At 42.6% G+C, this 23,156-nt stretch overlaps 1 protein-coding gene across 3 annotated transcripts in view; it reads right to left on the bottom strand.

Moving 5' to 3' along the window:
• Positions 1–1,610: 1,610 nt before the first annotated feature.
• SP140 (SP140 nuclear body protein) overlaps positions 1,611–23,156 on the bottom strand; it is a 118,900-nt gene continuing 97,354 nt past the window's right edge. For all 3 annotated transcript variants that reach the window (XM_037029326.1, XM_037029327.1, XM_037029329.1), the window contains 11 exons: positions 18,974–19,039; positions 15,588–15,671; positions 14,303–14,407; positions 10,070–10,212; positions 8,873–8,920; positions 6,731–6,775; positions 4,328–4,443; positions 3,512–3,620; positions 3,140–3,217; positions 2,782–2,925; positions 1,611–1,953 (listed from right to left, as the gene is read on the bottom strand). In XM_037029326.1, coding sequence (XP_036885221.1) covers positions 1,846–1,953; positions 2,782–2,925; positions 3,140–3,217; positions 3,512–3,620; positions 4,328–4,443; positions 6,731–6,775; positions 8,873–8,920; positions 10,070–10,212; positions 14,303–14,407; positions 15,588–15,671; positions 18,974–19,039 — 1,046 coding nt within the window. In that variant the 3' untranslated portion in view covers positions 1,611–1,845. The remainder of the gene's footprint in view (positions 1,954–2,781; positions 2,926–3,139; positions 3,218–3,511; positions 3,621–4,327; positions 4,444–6,730; positions 6,776–8,872; positions 8,921–10,069; positions 10,213–14,302; positions 14,408–15,587; positions 15,672–18,973; positions 19,040–23,156) is intronic.

Here is a 23,156-nt window from a genome sequence, read left to right as displayed (position 1 = left end):
CTATCTTGTCTTAACAAAACCATGACCTATTAGCTATCTCCATAAATATACGTGGGCCACCACCCGATGGTCTTATTCTCACCTTGCAGCTTACAACAGAAATGACTTCATTTAGCTCTGAAAGTTAAATTCTGCCACATGATTCTATTATTCTTAAATATAATTGTTTTATTTATTACCAGGGAATCCAATTGTGTGAAACACTCCTACATTATTTTAACCTACAGATGAGAACCTGCTGAGCATCTCAAGGGAGGCTGGTGCCCCCTCAGCAGTGTGTTCCTTGTTACCTTGTTCCTTTAGTGTCTCTGAGGCCTCCTGAGGACACACTCACATGATGGATGGGTTTTCCAGTTGTGGAGTGTAGAGCCATGCCATCTTCCCTATGACTCTGGATCACCCTTTTCCATAGTCAGCCCTGGAAAGTCAGGTATCTCTTCTTCCACTTAATCTAGTATGTACCTTGCCTTAGTGCAAGCAGGCCTCTAAGACACAAGTGGCAAACACAAAGGCCCTTCACCTTGTTTTATCCGGCCTGGCACCCTGTTTCTACCTGGTGGCAGTGCCAAACTCTTGCTTAACTGTTAAGGAGTAGTTGCATTTATACAGTCCTAACATTACATTCGGCCCTTTGAAGGCAACCATGAGGTTGATGTGGCCCCTGGTGAAAATGAGTTTGACACCCCTGCTCTAAGAGCTCCCTAGGAGCATAATAGAATCATCACCTTGGTCTTTTACAGGCCAGTTATACTATGACATAGGGGAGTGCACCTGTATCGACAATATTCCTTTTCAGTTTCATATTCCCCTTTCTTCCAAAAATCCACTCCCAGACTCAACCCCCTGGTGCCTGTAGGTATATGTTGGTCAGCCTGGAGTTCCATTGAATAGAAACCCTCTCCTCACCTAGTCACCCCACCCAGGACTTGCCCACTTAGACATGCTGAGAGGACTCTGCATATTTTTTATTCAAGTAAGGAGGGAGGCTGGGTAGGGGGTCTGTCTCCTAACAAGGGATAGGAGATTCTTCTGCAGACCAGTGGATGTAGGGAACCTGGAGTTTGGAGTTCTCATGTAAAACTACCCAGAAAGCCCCATTCTGAACTTTAGGGCTCACTCCTTCTATATAAGGGTCTTGATTTTGGCACAAGAGGCCAAACTGAGCCTAGAATTCTACGTTTTCTAAAGTTTTGCACTCTTAAAATTAGAACCTGTTTAAGGCCTTTCTACTGTCTGCCTTTCAGCTGTAGGCATGAGCATCTCTTTGCTTTAGGTGGTGACTATAGATTTAAGCCTGTCATGTACTCTTTTTGACACACTTGTCACATGTAGCAATAGCCAACAATATCCACAGTTCTTATAACTACTATTTCTCCCTTTGTAAATGCCAGAGAATTGTACCAGCTGGGACCTCTTCCCCTCTGCCCATCCAGTTTCCTACTGGTGAACTTTAGTCAGTGAAACTGTTGTAACACCCAAGGACTATCAGTATTCTTCCTGTCACTGCCTGGCTAGACAGTGATCCAAACCACAAACCCCATCTTTAGGGCCTGCTTGCTAGGGCTATTATCTTGTGATCTCTTGATGAAGAGCCTGAGATGAAGTCACTCCAGTAAGTAATTTATTGTGAGAAATGTTTCAGGAGAAGAAGCAGTAAGGGAGGCAGGATAGCATGGTAGAAAGCTAAGCAAGAAGCTGGCCACAGCTGGGACTACATCCAGCCTGAGCCCAGTGGGGAGCATGAATTGTGCCACTCACAGGAGGATTGGCAGTCAACCCTCACAGCAGCCATGAAATGAGAAGTGGGTCTCTAAAGAGGATTTTCCGAAGTACCAGCAGCATCCACTATACCGGTGAACTGCTCTCATTTGTTTCCTGAATAGCAAACACTTCCTTGAAAATCTTCTCAAATTCCGCCTCCAGTCTAAGGCCCATTAGGCCAAAGTCATTGTACTGGGAAAAAAAGATAAATAACAACAAAAGTAATGGCACTCATCCTCAGTGTTTGGAAACACCACATTCAAGAATCATTGCTCTAAACACCAAAGTTACATTAACATGGTTAAGGTAAAAAACTCATGTGGTTAAGAGTAACTTCTGTGTTCAAGTGAACAATTAACTCATGTTAACTAGGCAAAAGTGGGAAATAATGACAACGTGGGGACTCATTTTTTTATTATTGTTTCCTAAGCTTCCAGAGCTGTTTGTTTATTTTTTATTCTTCTTTAATCTATTATCTTCTTTATTGGCTTGGGTTGTTTATTTTAGTAACAGAAGACTAACAATACATGCTCTTTGCAACAATCCAATATTAACTACAACCAGTGACCTTCCTTACACATTGTCATGTTGCTCCCCTCTGGTGACCACTGTTAACTATATGGACATTCACTGCAAAGGACTCTGCAGTTTAGGATCTGAGAGGTGTGACTGAGTATATTTGAGGAGAGATGAGAACAACAACATGACTTTAAGGCACAATCTTTTCTTGAGGTTTGGAGCAGGGAAGACATGACTGTTCCCAATGGGCACCTGTCACCTTTTCCTAGGAGAATGAGCTCTCAGGGGCCTGGAGTTCTGGCTGCAGGGACACCTTCTGACTCACTGTTACTTTCCCTCATGAGCTTAAATCTTGGATTTAAAAACTTACTTCCTAAATGAAACCTTGCTTATATAGCCTTTAACGAGATGAGAGAAACTCTAAAATTTCCCAGCACCAGGAAATGAGAGCAGAGTGAGTTTATGGAAAGAAAATCAAACTGAAGCAGGACAGACACTTACTTTGTATGATGCCCTGTGATTCTGAAAGATGAGGCGCATGTCCTGCACGAACCCCTCCACCTTGGAGTACCACTTCTTACTTAGCCTCTTCTTGATTTCATCCAACCACATGGGCTCCTTGAGGCTTTGAGAAACTTCTTTGATCTGGTGCAGGAAAATATCATTGAGAGAATTACTGGCATAGTACACTGCCTGCCTTCTGTGAATTCCCATCACACCAAACAGAAATCCAAGGTGAAGATAAAGACAGCTTGTGTCTCCCTCCCAGGGGCTTCAGATCACAAATCCCACAATAGCCTGTGTCAAGGTCAGGTAACAACATAGCAGCCTGTATTCATGGTTTGTTATTGTTACTCACATAGTAATAATATGGGATCTTCGCAAAAAATGAGCTCTCAGAATGGCAATATACTTTCAACAGCAGGAACTCACATTTCTACAAAAGAAGGAAGATATGGATGAAAAGCAACTTGAAGACAATGAGCCCATATATGTGCAGGCATGCCCATACTGGTCTTCTGGAAGTTTCCCCAAACAGCTTTTATTCTAGGAAACAGTCGTGTAATGGCTGAATGATTTTTTCCTGAAAAGTTTCTGGGGAGTATTCAGAGTGGGTGAGGTGTGGTCAGAGGAATGGCCATGCTGTGATACCTCTCCTTTCACCCAGCAACTGTTTAATTTCTCACATGTGAGCATAAAAGTGAAGGCTCAGCATTTGAATCTGACTCACCAGCTGCTCCTCAGGCCCCATTGGCCGTGCCAGGACCTCAGATTCCCTGACGCGCTGCTGACTTCCTGCAGACTCCTTCATCCTGCAGAAGATGCAACTCCACGGGTTCCTGAAAGGTCGGGGAAAGTGAGCAAGACAAAGTCTCAGAAACAGGAACTATTTCTATGGCTGCCTCAGTTCCTCTTTCAGAAATGGCTGATGGACACAGCAGAGGCATGAAGGGGACACCTCCCAGAGGCTGCAAGACCCCCATGGGCAGTCTGAGCTGATGACCCTCTGACCATAAAGGGTAAAAGCAGGGATGAGTGTATGGAGGGCTTTGTCAGTAATAGTGGTGAGCTCTCCTTTCCCCATCTGAGCTGCTGGAAGCACAAGGAGCCCTGCCCCCAGGGCTGAGTGTCAGAGACAGGACCTTAACTTAACCCACGGGGACCTTAGGCCTTCATCAGCCAGTTGGGAAGTGGTAAATTAAGGAAACAAGGCCATGTTTTCTGCCTTTTCTGGAGAAGCACAAAACAGAAGCATCTGGCACTTCCATTCCTATAAACAGTAGTCTGTGCTGGGAAAGTTCTGGAAAGGACAGTAGCATTATGAAGGCTAAGGACGCAGCCACTGGCCTCCACCTCCCAGAGGAGAGAGGGGAACATTACCCTCCTGCTACCAGTGTCTTTCAAACAGCTCCCAGATCATACTGCTGGACTCGCACATCCAGCACTATTCTGTCCCCATCAAGTCACAGGGAGGAGCCCAGCTGGGGGAGGGTGCATGGCAGGGGCAAGAGTCCATAAAGGAGACAGGGGGCTGCATCTCACAAACCTCTCAGTCTCCACAGGAGGGAAGTGACAGTGCTCATGAAAGGATCTGGAACAAGTATCACAGCAGAAGAGCGTTCCTCCATCGAGGCAGATCTCGCAAATGTCTGAGTTTCCCACCTGGAAGGTAAAACATATCCACATCCCCAAGGGCCCCTGAGCACCAGTGCTGTGGGAATTTGGAACACATGGCTTCTGTGTGAACCTGGAGGGATGCTGTGTTTCTCTGAGCTCTGAAGGGACAGAATAGAGAGGATATTTAGAGGAATTCTTGGTCTGCAGTGAATTTCAGAAGGAGTGGTTGTATGCCACACCTGAAAAGTTTTGCCTATAAAACCAGAGATCCCAACACAAAAAAGCAGGCTAAATAGGAGGATGATTTCATGGGAATCTGAATAATTTTATTACTGTGCAGATAAAATGAGTCCCTGAAATAGTGTTAAACCCATTTGTCTACACCACAATGTCATAATTTATTGGGTGGGCAGTGGAAATGAGAGATGTACTGAGAAGTTCATAAGAAGGAAAAGACTTCTTGATGTAGAAAGTAATAAAGCACAAAAAGATAATAATTTATAATTACTTTGAGGCTTTTTTGTAGGTTTTGATTGAAAATAGTTGGGTTGGCTAAATTGAGATTCTGGCCATTTCTTTTGTTATCAAAATGGTCATGCATGAGGGAATTTAGTCCCCAAAATGTCCTTCCCAAAGCTCCCATTCAGTGTCCTGGGAGATCCTGACACACCTCCCCAGTGGGCTCTGAGATGCTCTATCATCCAGGCTTGGCCAGTATTTCTTCCTGTGAGTACAGACACTCACAGACTACCAGCACAATTCTCCAAACCTAATAACCCACCTCTCCAAAAAAAAACAAAAGAAAAACAACAAAAAAGAAAAGAAAATGACAAACATAACCAGTGTTTCAGAATCTCGCCTACAGAATAATCTTTACAGGCATGTCTCTGTAGATCTTTGCCCAGCTACACAATAAAACCTTTCAGGAGAGTGTATAAGATGCTAGTGTCCTAGTCTTGACACCAGAGATTCTGAATCACCTGGTGTGGGTGGGGTGCAGGCATTGGTATTCTTCATGGAGTCATAAAAGGGGTAATTTTGTGTATTGGAATCATCCAGGGACTTTTAAATAATCCTAACGTGCAAGTCATAGCACAGGGTGATTGAAACAGATTTTCTGTAGGGGATCATCTAGGTCTTCAGATGACTCCACTGTGCAACCTAAGTGGAGACAGACTGAGCAGAGTCTGGTCAGTAAGGCATTATAAGTCGATGCTGAATGTCCTGTAATGTCGATTCCAGGAAAGAGACTGACAGGAATGCGGGTCAGTCTCTTGCCATCTCCTCCTTCTTCGGCCCTGGGCAGTGAGACCTAGTCCTCTATGTCTACACCCATCCAAAATAAGCCTCACAAACACTGGACCCGAGGGCTGTTGAGATCATTGAAGATCCCCTGCATTGGCTGAAGGTCAAAATCCGTGGGGATAACATCAACATCCTATCAGGGAATTGTTTGGAAGTAAAATTTATGAAGAACTACTTGACTGTCCCTCCTCCACTGTGGATGTCATGTATCAATATTCCTACACTACATCCTATGGAGTACTGTCCCCTGGAGTTGTGCAAAGGTGACTCTGTTTAAAATGGGCATCATTTTGTCACAATGAAAGAAATCAATGTATGATTTAGTTTAGACAGTGGAATTTACTTGGGTTTGGCAGACCCCAATGCAGGCAGCCATATGGTATTAGTGTGAGTAAAGATGCCCACATTTGCTAAGTGGTGGTGGTTTTATTCCTAACCTCCAGCTCAGCATCTTCATGGTTCCCTTGAGGGTGGATACGGGCCCCAGTAAAGGACACAGCTGCCCTGCATGCATGTCTCAATGGGACTCATCACTGCAAGTGCATCTTGAGCTTGGCTGCATGGTCTGGTCAGTTCCTTCTACCTGATACATGAAACCATCTTAGCTCTGCCTGCAAGGTGTGGTGAATACTTGGCATTTCCTTCTTTCCCTTCTGCTTTCTTTAAAATGCTGCTAACCTCTCAAATTTGCACCTTACCTCTAATCTGCAAGACTGCCCTGTCTATTTCTACTTCAAGTCCCATCTCTAAGGAATGCAGTGGACTATGAGTTCTGCCTCCCATAATAATAGGGAATCAAGGTTTCCACCAAACAAATGCAAAAGGATGCTTTAATACTGAGACACCCAACTCCAGAACCATCTACCTAACACAGGTGATGCATTTCCTATTCTCTGTTCAAAATACACAATGACATGTTCCAACTTACTGTGAACACACTTCAGAGAAAGGTGACCATGAGACAGGTAAAATACCAAGGGAAAAGGCCTAGATTATTTGGGGGCTATACATGGGATTTAGTACTTACACACAGGTCAGCTAACATACTGTGGTGAGACTTTGATATTCTCCGCTGAAAAAAGAGAAAGATTGAGTGACAATAATGAATGAGATGTTTGCACCCATCATTTATTTAAACAGCCATCTTTTGAAGGATTCAATTCACAATCTATCCATTATTTCATACTTACTTTTATGGACCTATATACCTACAAAGAGAATTAAAAGTGCCAAAGTAGCACTGTTTGGCCCAGTCTAGTTACGTGCCCTGGCTCTCAGACCCAAGGTGGGCCTTTGTGAAGTCACGCAGGGAGAGTGGCCCAGCTTTCACAGATGTAATGGGAGGGGTTCTCCTGCTTCTCCCACTTTGAGGGGCCCTCGAGCTTTCTTGTCTATATCCCACCAGAATAGCTGCAAGGAGAGTATCAAGCTGAGGACTCATCATCCACAGCCTCCAGCAACCACAGAGCCCAGATTCCTGCAATCCCTACCAGTGTCCCAGAAGAGAATTCCATCACCCTCTGAAGCTCTTCTAGGGTGTAGCTTCAAAGATAAAATGTGTTCACGGACTGCAGTGTCACCATTCTTCTCCCAGAATGTCACCCACTTCTCCTCTCCTTTCAAACCCAAGATGTCAGCTGAGTGGCATTTTACATTTTAGAGGTAACTGACTGCCACCCACTAGACTTACATTGCCTGTGCACATTCAGTAGAATGACTTCCCCTCTAGATCCAGACAGCCTCTGCCTTACTCTCCATCACAGGGCACAGTGGTCATAGACAAGTGTGATCCACTGGACAATCACCTGGGAGGTGGCCATGTCACTGCCCACCTCCTGGTGTGGCCTAGATTCCCCCTGCCCTACCCATTATTCATTCTTTCATATTTGACAATAAAGTTGAAAAATCCTTGAGGTCAAGGATATTGTCTGAATCTTCTTCAATGATATTGGGCATTTAGTATGAACTCAACAATTTTATGTTCAACTAGAGAATGAATGAGTATTGCGTCACTTAAGAAAACAGATTACTTGCTATTTCTTGAGCAAACATTAGCATACAATAAATGATTGTTCTTGAGGAATATATTATTTCACAAAATGGAAGCTGTCACCAAAAGGTATGAGAGGCACTTGTGAGGGGCCAGGAAGTTGTCACATAGTGACATCAGGCAATGTATAGGCCTGGACCTCACAATCTCAGTGGAAGATGAAGTCCCATTGGCCAGCTCTATGTGACCTATCTTAGCATGATTCTGAGAATGTCTTGGATGGCCATTTCTACCTGAAGTGTATAGGAAGGGTATTTCTTCCCTCCCCCACTGCTTCAAGTTCTCATTCACACCCAGTCTTGGAAAAGCCATCACTTTGTCCTCTACCTGAACTCACATTATGTATTTGTCTGTTGCCTCCATATCCTTCTTCCATAGAAGAACAAACCACTTTCACAAATAGAAAGGTCTTCTGCTGGAGCCAAAGAGGTGGCATCTAAGTAAACAATTTTCCAGGCCAGGCACTCCTATATACATGGATCTGCCAGCAGCTTCCTCCCCATAGGCAGTATCCTCATGAAGGGCAAATAGTTTCTCTTCATACAGAAAAGAATTCTGCATGTCTCTGTGCACATTTTACTCGAAGGTGTGAGAGGATGTAAATTCTCAGAAGAGAAACCTGTATTTTTGGTGCCTATCTCAGGAAATGCATATGGTTTCATAGGTGCCCCAAGATAGACTAGCTACTACACAGGGTTCACCTCAGTGGCGGTGAGAAAACTTTACTCCATCAAGTTTCATTACAGTTAGGAAATAATTACCTTGATTTAAAAAATGCCTAGGTTTGTGTTGAAGATGACCCTGTGACTTTATTATGAAATTTCTCCATGTATTCCATAGTTATGTTTGCTTTTACCAATTTGACACCCTTACAACATCTGCAGCTACAGCTAAAACTCATCTCTGACATCTATTTTGATACCTCCTTATCATCGCTGTCTCAAATGGTTTGCTCTTCAAAGAAGACTGCATACAGTATAATGTTCAAGGTAGTAACTCTGAAGGCAGATGCAAAAAAGGACAATTATAATTATCCAACTGAGAAACCACAAGATAACGTACTTTGTATGTAAAACCAGCTATGTGATAAGAACTTGTAGAAAGTTGTGTAATTATTACCTTTTTTCTACCTCCATATATTCTTGGAGGATTCCATAGAAATCCTTTCTGAAAAACAAAAATATCCAAGGATATGGTCAGCCTTGTTCCTTTGTGTGGGAGTCTGGCATTTTGAACCTCTTCCCAAATATTTCTAACTTATCTCCCACTGTCTCCTCAAAACCCAGGTGTTAAATGAGACAGCATCTCCCTCTCCTCACCTGTTCTTCTTCTAGCATTCATTCATGGAACCCAGAAAATCCTCTTTAGAACCATTTTCCTTGCTCTTGTGCTTTTTTTTTAAGTTGTCAGAGATTTTTCTTCACAATCTCTGTGACACCTCTCACACTCTCTCCATTTCCATCAGTGCCACTCACACCTGCCTCCTCACACCAAGGCTATTCATTCAACTGATACACACAGGTCCCACACCTACAGGGTGACACACACTCTGGACGATGTTGGGCACATAATCATGGACAAACCTTCTAGAGGTCTAGAGAGACAAAAGGAATGCATGGAAAGTTAAGAGTAAAACTGTGAGAGGGGCCTCAATAGTGAGTTCAGGGAGCCCAGGGAAGGGGTGACCAGGGCAGGCCAGGCAGGGAACATTCAGGCAGGAGTGACATGGGAGCTGAGCCTTGCAGGTTGACTATTGGTTTTGGGGGCTGAAAGACATTGAAGTCATTTCAAGCCCCACATATTCTCAGATACTATTTTAATATGTCATTTCACACCTCAGGAAACTCCTTGGTACTGTACTGTCTCTGTTATGAGTTTAAACTCCTTATCCTGGCACAAATCTATCTGCAAACAACCCCAGTTGATGGATAATGCCATATCACACACAATCCTTCTACCTAAAACCACAGAGTCACATTCATTGTGGTTCTGGTTCTTACACCACTCTTTCTCGCAAGTGGTTTCTGCCCACTTGTTTGACTGTAGACTCTTCTTTCTTTCAGTACCTAGAGTTGTCTGCAAGCACCTAGGCCAGAATGACCTTTCCCTCCTTCAGGCCCCTGCATCCAAACCAGATGAAACCCCTTTGACAAATGGATGTGCTGCCTTGTACTGAGGTATGAGTGTGGGGTATGTCTTTGCAGGAAAAAGATAAACTCGTGGGTTTGGGGCTTTAGCCATAATTCAGCATATATCTGGTGAGTAAATATTGACCTCAGGAAAATCACATCAAAGCCTCCAAAGTCACTAGAATACCTCCATCAGCCATCGTAGGGGTCTCCTGCCACAGTACAAACTCCTCTTCCAGTCCTTCCATCTTGCACGGCCTCCTTTGATTTCAAACTCTCTGGGGGTGAACCAGTTTCCATCCTCACTCTGTATGCTCTTCCTCATGACTCCTGTAAGAAACAGGTAAGTTGACCTTGGGCCTTCTGTCCTCACAGGTCAGACACCAGCCTCTCAACACAATGACTTTGAAGTTGCTCCACTGGGGCTCAAGATCACTAGAGCAGGAGGGCCTGGCCTCCCCTCTCAGACATCAGAATCTCCAAACACAGCTTGTACGTCCTCTCCAAAGAGATTACCTGTTTTGTACACACATTTCTTTGACCTTTTGCAAAAAAAAAGAAATAATCATTACCATCAAAATCAATGTTATAAAAGTATTCCGGGACTTCCAGCCAAGATGGAGGCATAGGTGGACACACTGTGCCCCCTCCCACAACTAAATTTAAAGACAGCTAAGTTTTAGAAACAAGAACGCACCCCAAAACAGTGAAAATTGAACTGTTTTCAGAACTGTCGGAGGTCGGACAAGAACAAACCACTCAGCCAGACGGGTAAGAGGGGCGGAGTCAGCAGCGGAATGGGATGGGGCTGGAAAGATCAGCCAGACCAACCCGGAGCGGCGTTTGATGGATCCCAGGTGTCGGGTGGCCTCAGGCGGACCCAGTGAGGACTCAGGGCGGCTGGCTGACTGTGGTCACACATTCACGTGCGCAGAGAAACCAAGAAAGGAGCGAACAGTGAGACAGACCTTGCAGGGTAGGGCTCCAGTGGGAATTCGAGCCTGAAAGCACCAACTGGAAAGACTTTCTCAGAGTCAAGGGGCCAGGAGAGGCCCCCAGGCCCACAGAGAGTTGGTTGGAGAGACCCACAGGGTCCTGGAAAGTACACAGGCCCACACACCCGAGAACCAGAACCAGAGGAGCCCAATTTGCTTGTGGGAAGCCACAGAGGGGACAGAAATCTGAGAGAGAGCAGAGCAGAGCAAAGCGCCATTTTTTCCCTCTCTGACCCCACCCCCACATAAGTGTCACAATCCAGCGACTGGGTCGCCCGGCAGGGTGAGCCTAAGACTCTGCCCCTCATAAATAACAAGTGGGAACAGACCAAACATTATGACTCAAGAACAGCTCAAAGCCCCAGAGCCTATAATTCTAAGTGACCAAGAAATAGCCAGCCTTTCAGATGCACAGTTCAAAACACTGGTGATCAGGATGCTCATAGAATTGGTTGATTTTAGCCACAAATTAGAGGAACATATGAAGACTAAACTGATTGAAATGAAGGGAAATGCACAGGAAACCAATAGTGATAGAAAGGAAACTGGGACTCAAATCAAGGGAGTGGACCAGAAAGAAGAAAGAAGCAACCAAACAGAAATGAAGGAAGAAACAAGAATTCAAAAAAATGAGGAGAGGCTTAGGAACCTCCAGGACATCTTTAAATGTTCCAACATCTGAATAATAGGGGTACCAGTAAGGGAAGATGAACAGCCATGAGTGGAAAACTTATTTGAACAAATAATAAAAGAGAACTTCCCCAGTCTGGCAAAGGAAATACACTTCCAGGAAAGCCAGGAAACTCAGAGAGTTGCAAAGAAGGTGGACCCAAGAAGGAACACACCAAGGCACATTATAATTACATTAACCAAGATTAAAATGAAGGAGAGAATCCTAGAAGCAGCAAGAGATAAGGGGACAGTCACCTACAAAGGAGTTCCCATCAGACTGTCAGTGGATTTCTCAAAAGAGACTTTACAGTCAAGAAGGGGCTGAAAAGAAGTATTCTAAGTCATGAAATCCAAAGATCTACAGCCAAGATTGCTCTATCCAGCAAAGCTTTCATTTAGAATGGAAGGACAGATAAAGTGCTTCTCAGATAAGATCAAGTTCAAGGAGTTCATCATCACCAAGCCCTTATTATATGAAATGTTAAAGGGACTTATCTAAGAAAAAGAAGATGAAAAATATGAACAGTGAAAGGACAGCAAACTCACAATTATTAACAACCACACCTAAAACAAAAGCGAACCAAGAGGACAGCTAGATTGGGAGCGGAACCATAGTAATGGAGATCACATGGAGGGTTAGCAACAGGGGAGTGGGAGGAGGAGAAGTGGGGAGAAGGTACAGAGAATAAGTAGCATAGACGGTAGGTAGAAAATAGGGGGAATGGCAGGGATACTATGGGAAATACAGGATCTAAAGAACTTGTGACACATGGACATGAAAAAAGGGGGGGAATGGTGGAGGAGGGGTGTGCAGGGCAGAGGGCAGGGAAGGGGGGAAATGGGACAACTGTAATGGCATAATCAATAAAATATATTTTTTAAAAAAGAGAAAAAAATATTCCAAAACCACCTAAAGGAATCCTCCAAGAATTCTCTCTTTCTGAACAATGAGGAGAGTTAAATTTGCTAGTGAATTCTGGAGGCAAAGAACAGGCCAGACTGTCTGGTNGTGCAGGGCAGAGGGCAGGGAAGGGGGGAAATGGGACAACTGTAATGGCATAATCAATAAAATATATTTTTTAAAAAAGAGAAAAAAATATTCCAAAACCACCTAAAGGAATCCTGCAAGAATTCTCTCTTTCTGAACAATGAGGAGAGTTAAATTTGCTAGTGAATTCTGGAGGCAAAGAACAGGCCAGACTGTCTGGTGGCCCAGGGGCAGTGCGCAGGCAGAGCTTCAAGTTGGACTGAGGTGTCAGGTGGGGACCCTGCAGCTCATAATGGCACCATGGCCACATCGGTGCCCTCCCTTACAGCGTGTTGCATCCAGTGTAATGTCGTTACTGAGTAGTGATATTTTCCTTCATTCCTGAATTCATGGACAGTCAGTAGTAAAAATAATTGTGAAATGTAGCCAGTGGAAAATTTAAGTTATATATAAAAGATAATCATATGCTAATCATTATTAGTCATTAAGAAATGCAAATCAAAACCACAATGAGATCACCTCACAGCCACTAGCATGGCCATCATTTAAAATATTAGACAATTACAAGTGTTGGCCAAGAGAGAGAGAAATTGGAGCCCTCATACATTGTTGGTGGGAATACAAAATAGTGTGCCCACTGTGAAATACATTTTGGTGTTCTATCAAAAGTTAACCACAAACTTACCATATGAACAAGCAATTTCTCTCCTGGTTATACACCTAAGAGAACTGAAAACATGTGTTTGCACAAACCTTTCACACAAATGCTCAAAAGAGCATTATTTATAATCCTCTTAAATAATGGGTGGAAATAACCCAAACTAATGAAGGGATAAACATAATGCAGTGTATTCACACCATAGAATATTATCTTATTTGATAATGAAAAGGAATGAAGTACTAATACATGCTATTACATGGATGAACCTTGAAAACATCATGCTAAAGGAAAGAACCAGTCACAAAACGGCTCACCCTATATGATTCCATTTATGTAAAATAACTAGAGTAGGCTGGGTTGCTTCAGGCTGGGAGGTGGGGTGAGGTGGTAGTTGGCACTGACTACTGAGAGACATGGTGTTTCCTTTAGTGGGGGACAAGGAATGTTCTAAAATTAGATCATAAATTCACAATCCTGTGAACACACAAACAAAACTCAACAATGAATCATGCACTCTGAGTGGTGACTTTAAATACTATACATCATCAATGAATTCTTAAATTAATTCTAATTAATCCCTTAAATTAATTCTTACATTAATCCCATCAATTAATTCATTACAGATATGCCATGAGGCATATGTTAATCACCATCTCTTTGTTTGATGAGGAATTTCAGAGTCAAGAGAAGTACCCTTTTTTACTCAGAGGAATCTGTCACTCTTGGCACAGCTGAGGGTGGGACTCGGGATTTCTAATTCTAAATTCTGTGATCTTCTCACTACTTCTATCACCCCGTCCTAGTAATAATGATCCAGAAAGGAGGAGATAGGAAGGCAGGGGCTGAGTGCCCCTTCCCATTTATTTCTGATTCACTTCTCAGTTTGGTTCTTTGCGTATTTCCATGGTTGCATCCATGTGGTAGTGAGCATCTAATATGCATGGTGTGTTGAAGTATGAAAATATCATCTTGAGGTTCCCTTGCTCCCTCTCTCAACTGAAAATACAATCTCAAGTCCTTGAATGGTGTGTAATTCTCATGGGTAATTCTGGACTTCTTGTCATTCCTTCACATAAGAGTTGCAAGTTAGATTAGGAAACTCACCTTGTTTCAATCTCTTTTTATGCAACATCCCTTTCACATATCCACAGGTCACAGGAAGTATTTGAGAGCGAAAATCCACACTTTCATCTCTCTCCTTTCTTGACCCTGAAACAGAAGATTTCTTCAATCTGTATCATTTCGCAATTGCACATGCATCCCTCTCCCCATGTTGAGTTTGTTCCTATAAAGTCATAGGGGTGCTTAGGAAACTTTATTCCACAAATCTCCAGAGTTTCAGAGTCTTTGTTTCAGTGACATTTTTGATAAATAACCACAGAATGTCTACCTTTATTTCACCTCTCAAGACCCCCACAACCATCATGCTTTAGCATAGACACCAGGTATCAGTACAACTGTCTTAGCTTCCCATGCAGTCGGCCCCCTGATTCTTATATGACAATGACACATGAAGCTGCTGTCCTGGTAGAAGCCAGCTGGGCTATTTCTCTGCACTTAGGTCGCTGGAGACAAATCTGAGACTTTACTTGCCTCTTCCTGTGTGAGCTCTGACTCAGGAGCAGAGAGGACAGTGATGGGATGACCTAATGGAGATCGTGTCTGCCTGCTATTTGTGTTCACTGTTTTGCCTCGGTTCTCCTCAACATCAGTTTTCTCCAAAGTTGAAAGGGGTGCTAGAAAGCTCCAGAACATCTGCAAATTGCATTTTTGGTGGGTGGAGCTAGCTACCTGATTCCACTAAAGAGTGAAATGCCTTCAAAATGAACTAACTCAAAAATGATGCGTACCTGATCTTGCCCTCTCAGCCACGTTATAGAGCCAGGGTGGGAGGAGAGGGCTGTCAGTACCAGGAGGGACCAAGAAGGATAATTGGCCTAATTCACTCTCCTTCTTTATAGGTTAGGAAACTGAAGCAAAAGTGGTTAAATGACCAACACAGCCCAGAGTCAAGAGAGGGAAAGTCTTCTGACCACCACTCTGGGTCACAGAAGAGTCAGCGAAATCATTTGTGGGCTTATGTCCCATATATACCTTTTATATGGCAACAGTCGAGGCCCAGCATGAAAGTTATCAGTTCGGTGGAGACAGCAGTACCACAGTGCACCCTGGATCCCTGGGGTCTGGTTTAGGTTTGTCACCAGGTAAGTGGTTTGTCACATTATCTTCCTTCTGCCCCCAACACATTTTGAAAACAGACTAAGTTGTATGCTTTTCTTATTAGTCAATACAGCTACATGAAGCAATTAGGAAAAAGAATTTGTTACTAAAAACACAGACTAGAGCACAAGAAATTAGATGAATAATTACTTAAAATACATTCCCTTACCTTTATTGCTTCTTGACAGGACTTTCTTCCTTAGGGCTCTGTTAGTACTGTTTAAGTGGATTCTACATCTGCCTCTCTTTTTCCCTGACAAAAATGAGAAAAAATAATCACAGTTGCAGTCATGACTTTTTTGTTTACAGATATTAGTGTTTTTCTAAATTTCCATTCAAATGTAACTTCCTCAAAGCCTGAAGTACAATATATAATCCCTTCATGCCTCTAAGGCATGAAGTACAATATATAATCCCTAGTCTTTAAACTACCAAGAATTAATCTTAGGCTCATCATCTATTTTATTTTCCATAACCCTGCAATATTAAACAAACAAACAATTGAAATCAGCAGTTTACTTATATCCCAAGCAGCCATGTGATATGTGTTCACCAGATGCCAATCATATATCTACTAATGTATTTATTGATAGTCTTTCCAAAAAATACATGAGATCAAGATGATGATTACTCCCACTACAGAAACTAAAGTATCCTGAGAAAAGTGAGGAAAAACTACCAAAAAAGTAAAAACATTTAAGGATTCTTTTTGGTGGAGAGATAGGAAAAGAATAGAAATTCTGAGCATTAAGGAAAACCCTGTAGTGGGCTTGCAGGTGAGAAGCACATTATACACATTACCTTGAATAAATATATTTGTACATGTGTATAGAAGGTGATGTGAAAGTGAAGTAAATATGACCAAGGGCTTTGTCTACCTTGGTTTGAACAGATATTATAATCAGAGAATCTACCAGAAGATGGCTAATCAAGAGAAATGGATAGAATTGAGTCTTACAAGACCTTAGTTCCAAGCAGTAACTAAGGACTGGCTTGATAGATGTTACAGAAGAGAATGTTCCTCTATTTGTAAGTTAATTGGCTACGACTATGCATCTCAATGCTTGCTATCACTCAAATGTGTCATTTTTTATGAAAAATAGAGACATTTATTGAAGATACAAGAAACATTGTACATAGGACAATGACACCTCAGTCCCCTTCAAAGTAGGGAACTTGAGACCTCATATAGTTCTCTCAATCACCATCAGCTGCCCCATCATATTTTTTTGAATCTCAATGATGGTCTGAAATCTCTTCCCTTGAGTAAAGTTAGAAGTCACAGGGCACCAAATTTGGGCTATAGAGGGGCTGGGTCACCTGGGCGACTTGTTGTTTCACCAAGAAACTGACCAAGACCTGATACATCAGCAGGCATGTTGTCATCATGAAGCTGCCAATCACTACTTACCTGTAGCTGCGGCTTTCTGACTCATCTGAATAATTTCCATGGAGGAAAGGTCAAGCTTAATGCAAACTCTGACGCATATTTGTTGCTCTGCTCACTCAGTCATTTGGAATATGACAGCCACACAGTGCATGTGATCACTCAATAGTGTCTACCACCTCCACAGACTAGTACAGTGAAGTGTTCATTGTTCTTGTGTGCACATCCCAGTCCACTCTCCTTGGCTCTCGGGTTACATTGATTTCATGGAAACCATTCTCATTATAGTAACAATGGCTAGACTTTTTCCAGACAGACTAATATACATATTTCTTTGATAAGACACTCAAGTTCTATCACCTCTCTAGCAATAGAGCATCTATAGTACATGATGATATTTTATTTGTTCATTTTTGTAGTCATTACTCAGGATCAAAATATAGCACATCTCCACAGGTCACCAATCACATTATAGTTTATAAGTTTAAGTGATCAATACATGGCTATCTCTAGAGTCAACAGTCACAACGTAAAAGATTTTACCAAAAAAAAAGTCCAAAAGGACTCCCAGTTACAAATGTTTCTTTTTTTCATCCCATACCCATGAGGATCACACTGCAGAAACAAATTTACTAAACTACCGAGGTGTCACATGTACTTGTTGTTGAATCTCTCTTAAACTGGGACTGCTGTGATGCTACCTGCTGTTGGGTAAGGGCCTGGTCACAGGTCTTGTAGGTCAGTCTATAACAGAGACTGGCCTGTTCAGTCTGGGGATGCTGAAAATGACTAAGAAATTATATGCATATGATAGTGACTTGGGCCACTGCTTGGGACACAGTGTGAAACTCTAGTTCATTAAATCCTTTCTTCTCATCTACCCAAAAACTAATAATATCATGCACACTGCTTAGAGGATATAGGGAATAGCTTTTAAAGGGTTCTATTGTTCCAGGGACAAAATTCTTCAGGAAACATTTATCAAAGATCCAAAATATCCTCCAGTCAGAGATGCCCCAGAGAAGCATGACTAAGAGGTCCAAATTTTTAGACACAAACACAGAACACTGGTCCTCATGTACAATGCTTGGAACAGATGTGGTAACAGACCCAATAATCAGATCCTTGGCACAATCTGAGCTAAAATTGTGAGACTTCACATTAATCATATAAACTTTCCCATTTGGTTAAAAAATGAATTCTACTGGACTTCTCAGTTTATAGTCCTCTGGCAATGTCGGAGTCAGAAGGCTGTCTAGAACGCCCTTCAGGAGGTCCAGGAGTGACTGAAGACAGCTATCCTTCAGATTTTGATTAAACAAAAAAATAAATACTCTCATGAAATGCTGGCATTGTGAAAAGTGAGATTTGGCACTTCTGAAAGACAGGCTCACTTTCATTGTTTCAGAAAAAAGAATTCTTTAAACCAATACTAAAATTAACAAAATGTCAGCAGTCTGACTACATATATGTATCCACAACTAACTTGATCATATATATCCCCCTGGCTTTTCTCTTTGCTTATGTTAGTATTTAAATAATATTTTTATTACAAAAGTTGAATGTGTTTACTATTTTTAATATACACACATGTACCTACAAAACACAAGTAAAAATATAAACATCACCAATGACCAAATGCAACCACTGCATATATTTTTATGGATGAACTGCCATTAATTTTTCTATATATCTATGTCTATATCACTGTATACAGAGAGATAGGTAAATATGTGTAAGCTAACATTTACTTATATAAAAACATATTTGCACAAATATATATGTTTATATATATATATATTTCTACCACATGTACACATATGGTCTGCTTTGTTGATGTGCCTTCTTTGGAACATCTTCCTTAATTAGTTAATAAGAATTCTTGACCCAGTGGAGAAGCCATGTACTGAGCATGGCAGTGTCTCCCTATTAGCCTGGATCATTTGGCTCTGGATGACTTTGTGTGTGAGACATAAACCATTTTGTGGAAGCCACTGCATTTTCAGGCCTCTCTGTTACAGCGTCTTAGCCTATATTCTACCTGACACGGTAGTGGGGAAACTGTCAGGGCCCACAGGGGACTGCAGGCCACAAGTGCACGAGAAGCAGTGCCGTCCTAAACTCACCTTCCAAAGTGAAGGTGTGACTGCTTCACTTTGCCTGCTTACCTCTTTGATGTATGTTTCTCTGCTGTTTCTGTTTATATCTTGTCCAAAAATGCCCTTTTATTTTTCCTTCAAAAAAGAAAAGAATAAAGTTAATTATTCAATGTATAAAGGACCCACAGACAAAGTCAAAGTGGGGAAGGACTGAGGGTGGAAGACACAGTTGGGTGGTATGGGGGAAAAGTGGTGGAGGGCAAATGGAGACAACAGTACTTGAACAACAATAAAAATAAACGAATAAAATTAATTATTCAGAGCAATAATTCTCAAAGCCCAATAGGTCAGTAGAGTTCAGGTATTTTTTTCAGAGCCTAAGCCACAAAACCAGACAAAATTCTTAACCACCAGTGTAGCAGCATGAGGTTGATTATATAGTCATATTTTTCTGTGTACGCACTTGGAGGACTATAGGAAATGACATTTCTTTGAAAATTTTTTTAAAAACACATGTAAGCATATGTTTATTCCTGGAATCTCTATGCTGTTTCATTGATCTTTGTGCTTGTTTTGGTGCTAGGACCATATTGTTTTGATTACGGTAGCTTTGTAGTATAGTTTGAAATCAGGGTACATTATACCTCCACCTTTGTTTTCTTCTTTCTCAAGATTGCTTTGGCTATTCAAAGTCTTTTTGGTTTCATAAATTTTAGTATTATTCATTCTAGTTGTACGAGATATGCTATGGGTATTTTGATAAGAATTGCACTGAATCTGTAGATTGCTTGGGTAGAAATAAACCCAAAATTTCATGGTCAATTAAATTATGACAAAGGAGGCAAAAATATACAATTGGATGACTTCCGGCCAAGATGGAGGTGTAGGTAGACACACTGTGCCTCCTCACACAACCAAAATAAGGACAACAACAATTTAGAAACAAAATAACAACCAGAACTGACAGAAAATTTAACTGTATGGAAGTTGGACAACCAAGGAGATAAAGTAAACATATTCATCCAGACCAGTAGGCGGGGTGGAGTCGGGCAACCTGGTGGAGAGGGGTCGTGGCACAAAAAGCAGTGGCACCAGGTGCGCAAGACAGCAGCAGGTGGACCCAAGGCGCAGGCAGCAGCTGGAAGACCCTGGGAATGGGGTGGCAATAGACAGACCCAGTGAGGCGGCGATTGTGAAGCTGGGCACTGCATGCAAGGCAGCTGGCTGAGCGGGCGGTCCCACCTTTGCACACAGATAAACCAGGCAAAATTGGGGAGTGAGACAGACCACACAACCCATGGTCTCAGTGCAGGTAAATAAAACCTCAACACCCTGATTTAAAACACCTGTAGGGGTTGAGGCACAGGGAGACACTCCCAACTTCACAGGAGATTTCATTGGAGAGACCCACAGGGTCCTAGAACATACACAAGCCCTCCCACCTGGGAATCAGGACCAGAAAGGCCCAGTTTGCTTGGGAGAAGCGGCAGAGAGTGGAGCAAAGGCCATTGTTCCCTCTCAGACCCTGTCGCCACATACAGCATCACAACCCAGCAACCTGGGTTGTCCCACCCTGGTGAACACCTAAGTTTCCACCCCTTCCTACATAACAGATGTCTCAAGAAAAAAATGGCTGAAACAGAAGAACAGATCAAAGCTCTACAGCACCTACAACTAATTGATGAAGAGATAGCCAACCTATCAGATGCACAGTTCAAAGCACTGGTGATCAGGATGCTCACAGAATTGGTTGAATTTGGTCACAAATTAGATGAACAAATGAAGCTTAAACTAAGTGAGATGAAGGAAAATGCACAGGGAACCAATAGTGATGGGAAGAAAACTGGGACTCAAATCAGTGAAGTGGACCAGAAGGAAGAAAGAAACAACCAAACAGAACAGAAGAAAAAAAAGAATTCAAAAAAATAAGGATAGGTTTAGGAACCTCCAGGACATCTTTAAATGTTCCAACATCTGAATTATAGGGGTACCAGAAGGGGAAGAGGAAGAGCAACAAGTTGAAAACTTATTTGAACAAATAATAAAGGAGAACTTCCCTCATCTGGCAAAGGAAATAGACTTCCAGGAAATCCAGGAAGCTCAGAGAGTCCCAAAGAAGTTGGACCCAAGGAGGAACACACCAAGGCACATCATAATTACATTAGCCAAGATTAAAGATAAGGAGAGAATCTTTTTTTTTCTTTTTTTAAAAATATATTTTATTGACTATACCATTACAGTTGTTCTATTCCCCCCTTCATTCCCCTCCACCCGCACACTCCCTCCCCCACCATTCTCCCCACCCTTAGTTTATAACCACATGTCTCAAGTTCTTTAGATTCTATATTTCCCCCACTATTCTTGCCTTCCTCCCTATCTATTTTCTACCTACACTCTATGCTATTTTCTGTACCTTCTCCCCGCTTCTCCTCCTCCCACTCCCCTGTTGCTAACCCTCCATGTGTTCTTCATTTCTATGGTTCCACTCCTGATCTAGCTGTCCTCTTGGTTTGCTTTTGTTTTAGGTGTGGTTGTTAATAACTGTGAGTTTGCTGTTCTTTCACTGTTAATATTTTTCATCTTCTTTTTCTTAGATAAGTCCCTTTAACATTTCATATAATAAGGGCTTGGTGATGATGAACTCCTTGAACTTGACCTTATCTGAGAAGCACTTTATCTGTCCTTCCATTCTAAATGAAAGCTTTGCTGGATAAAGCAATCTTGGCTGTAGGTCTTTGGATTTCATGACTTGGAATACTTCTTTTCAGCCCCTTCTTGCCTGTAAGGTCTCTTTTGAGAAATCTGCTGACAGTCTGATGGGTACTCTTTTGTAGGGGACTGTCCCCTTATCTCTTGCTGCTTCTAGGATTCTCTCCTTCATTTTAATCTTGGCTAATGTAATGATTATGTGCTTTGGTGTGTTCCTTCTTGGGTCCAACTTCTTTGGCACTCTCTGAGCTGCCTGGATTTCCTAGAAGTGTATTTCCTTTGCCAGACTGGGGAAGTTCTCCTTTACTATTTGTTCAAATAAGTGTTCCACTCGTGACTGTTTCTTTCCCCCTTCTGGGACCCCTATAATTCGGATGTTGGAATGTTTAAAGATGTCCTGGAGGTTCCTAAGCCTCTCCTCATTTTTTTGAATTCTCATTTCTTCATTCCTTTCTGGTCGGATGTTTCGTTCTGCCTTCTGGTTCATTCCATTGATTTGAGTCCCAGGTTCCTTTCCATCGCTACTGGTTTCCTGGACATCTCCCTTCATTTCAATTAGTTTAGCCTTCATATGGTCCTCTAATTTGTGACTATAATCAACCAGTTCTGTGAGCATCCTGATAAACAGTATCTTGAATTGTGCTTCTGAGAGGCTGGCAATTTCTCGGTTGCTTAGAGTTATCGGCTCTGGGACTTTGAGTTCTTCTTGCGCCATCTTTTGGGCTGTTCATGCCTGTTACGACCTAGCAGGATCAGAGCCCTAGGTGTTCACCAGAGCAGGACAACTCAGTTGCTGGGTTGTGACACTGCTGCACCTGTGGGGGCGGGGCTATAGAGGAGCAATGGTGTCCCGTCTGCCATCTCCTGCCGCAGCCCCCACAGGTGCAGCAGCTGCCACCGTCACCAGACCCAGGCGTTTTGGCCCACTGCACAAGAGTGTGCCACCACCGTCAGCCCTCGCTCCTTGGGGCCTGCGTGGCCTGTCTCACTGTGGGCGAATGTGCAACCGAGGTCAGTCTGCCCCGCACCCTGACTGGGTCCGGGCTACCTGCGCGCCTAGGTCGGGGGATCTTTCCTGCCCGACCCTGCTCCGCTGCTGGCTCCGCCCCTCTTACCATCTCGGTTGAAGGGTTAGTGGTTGTCAGACTTCTGTATAATTCAATTTTCTGTTTTGTGTCTGTGTCTTTGTTCTCCAAACCTTTGTTGTATTCAAACTTGGTTGTGGGAGAAGGCACAGTGTTTCCACCTATGCCCATCTTGGCGGAAGTCCATAAGGAGAGAATCTTAAAAGCAGCAAGAGAAAAGGAGACAGATACCTATAAAGGAGTTTCCATCAGACTGTCAGCTGATTTCTCAAGAGAGACCTTACAGGCAAGAAGGGGCTGAGTATTCCAAGTCATGAAACACAAGGACCTACATCCAAGATTGCTCTATCCAGAAAAGCTTTCATATAGAATGGAAGGACAGATAAAGTGCTTCTCAGATAAGGTCAAGTTAAAGGAGTTCATCATCACCAAGCCCTTATTATATGAAATGTTAGAGG

The sequence above is a fragment of the Sturnira hondurensis genome, unplaced genomic scaffold (assembly GCF_014824575.4).
Source record: "Sturnira hondurensis isolate 20B ecotype Veracruz unplaced genomic scaffold, ASM1482457v3 Scaffold0020237, whole genome shotgun sequence".
Taxonomy (NCBI): domain Eukaryota; kingdom Metazoa; phylum Chordata; class Mammalia; order Chiroptera; family Phyllostomidae; genus Sturnira; species Sturnira hondurensis.
This window is presented reverse-complemented; position numbering and strand designations above follow the sequence as displayed.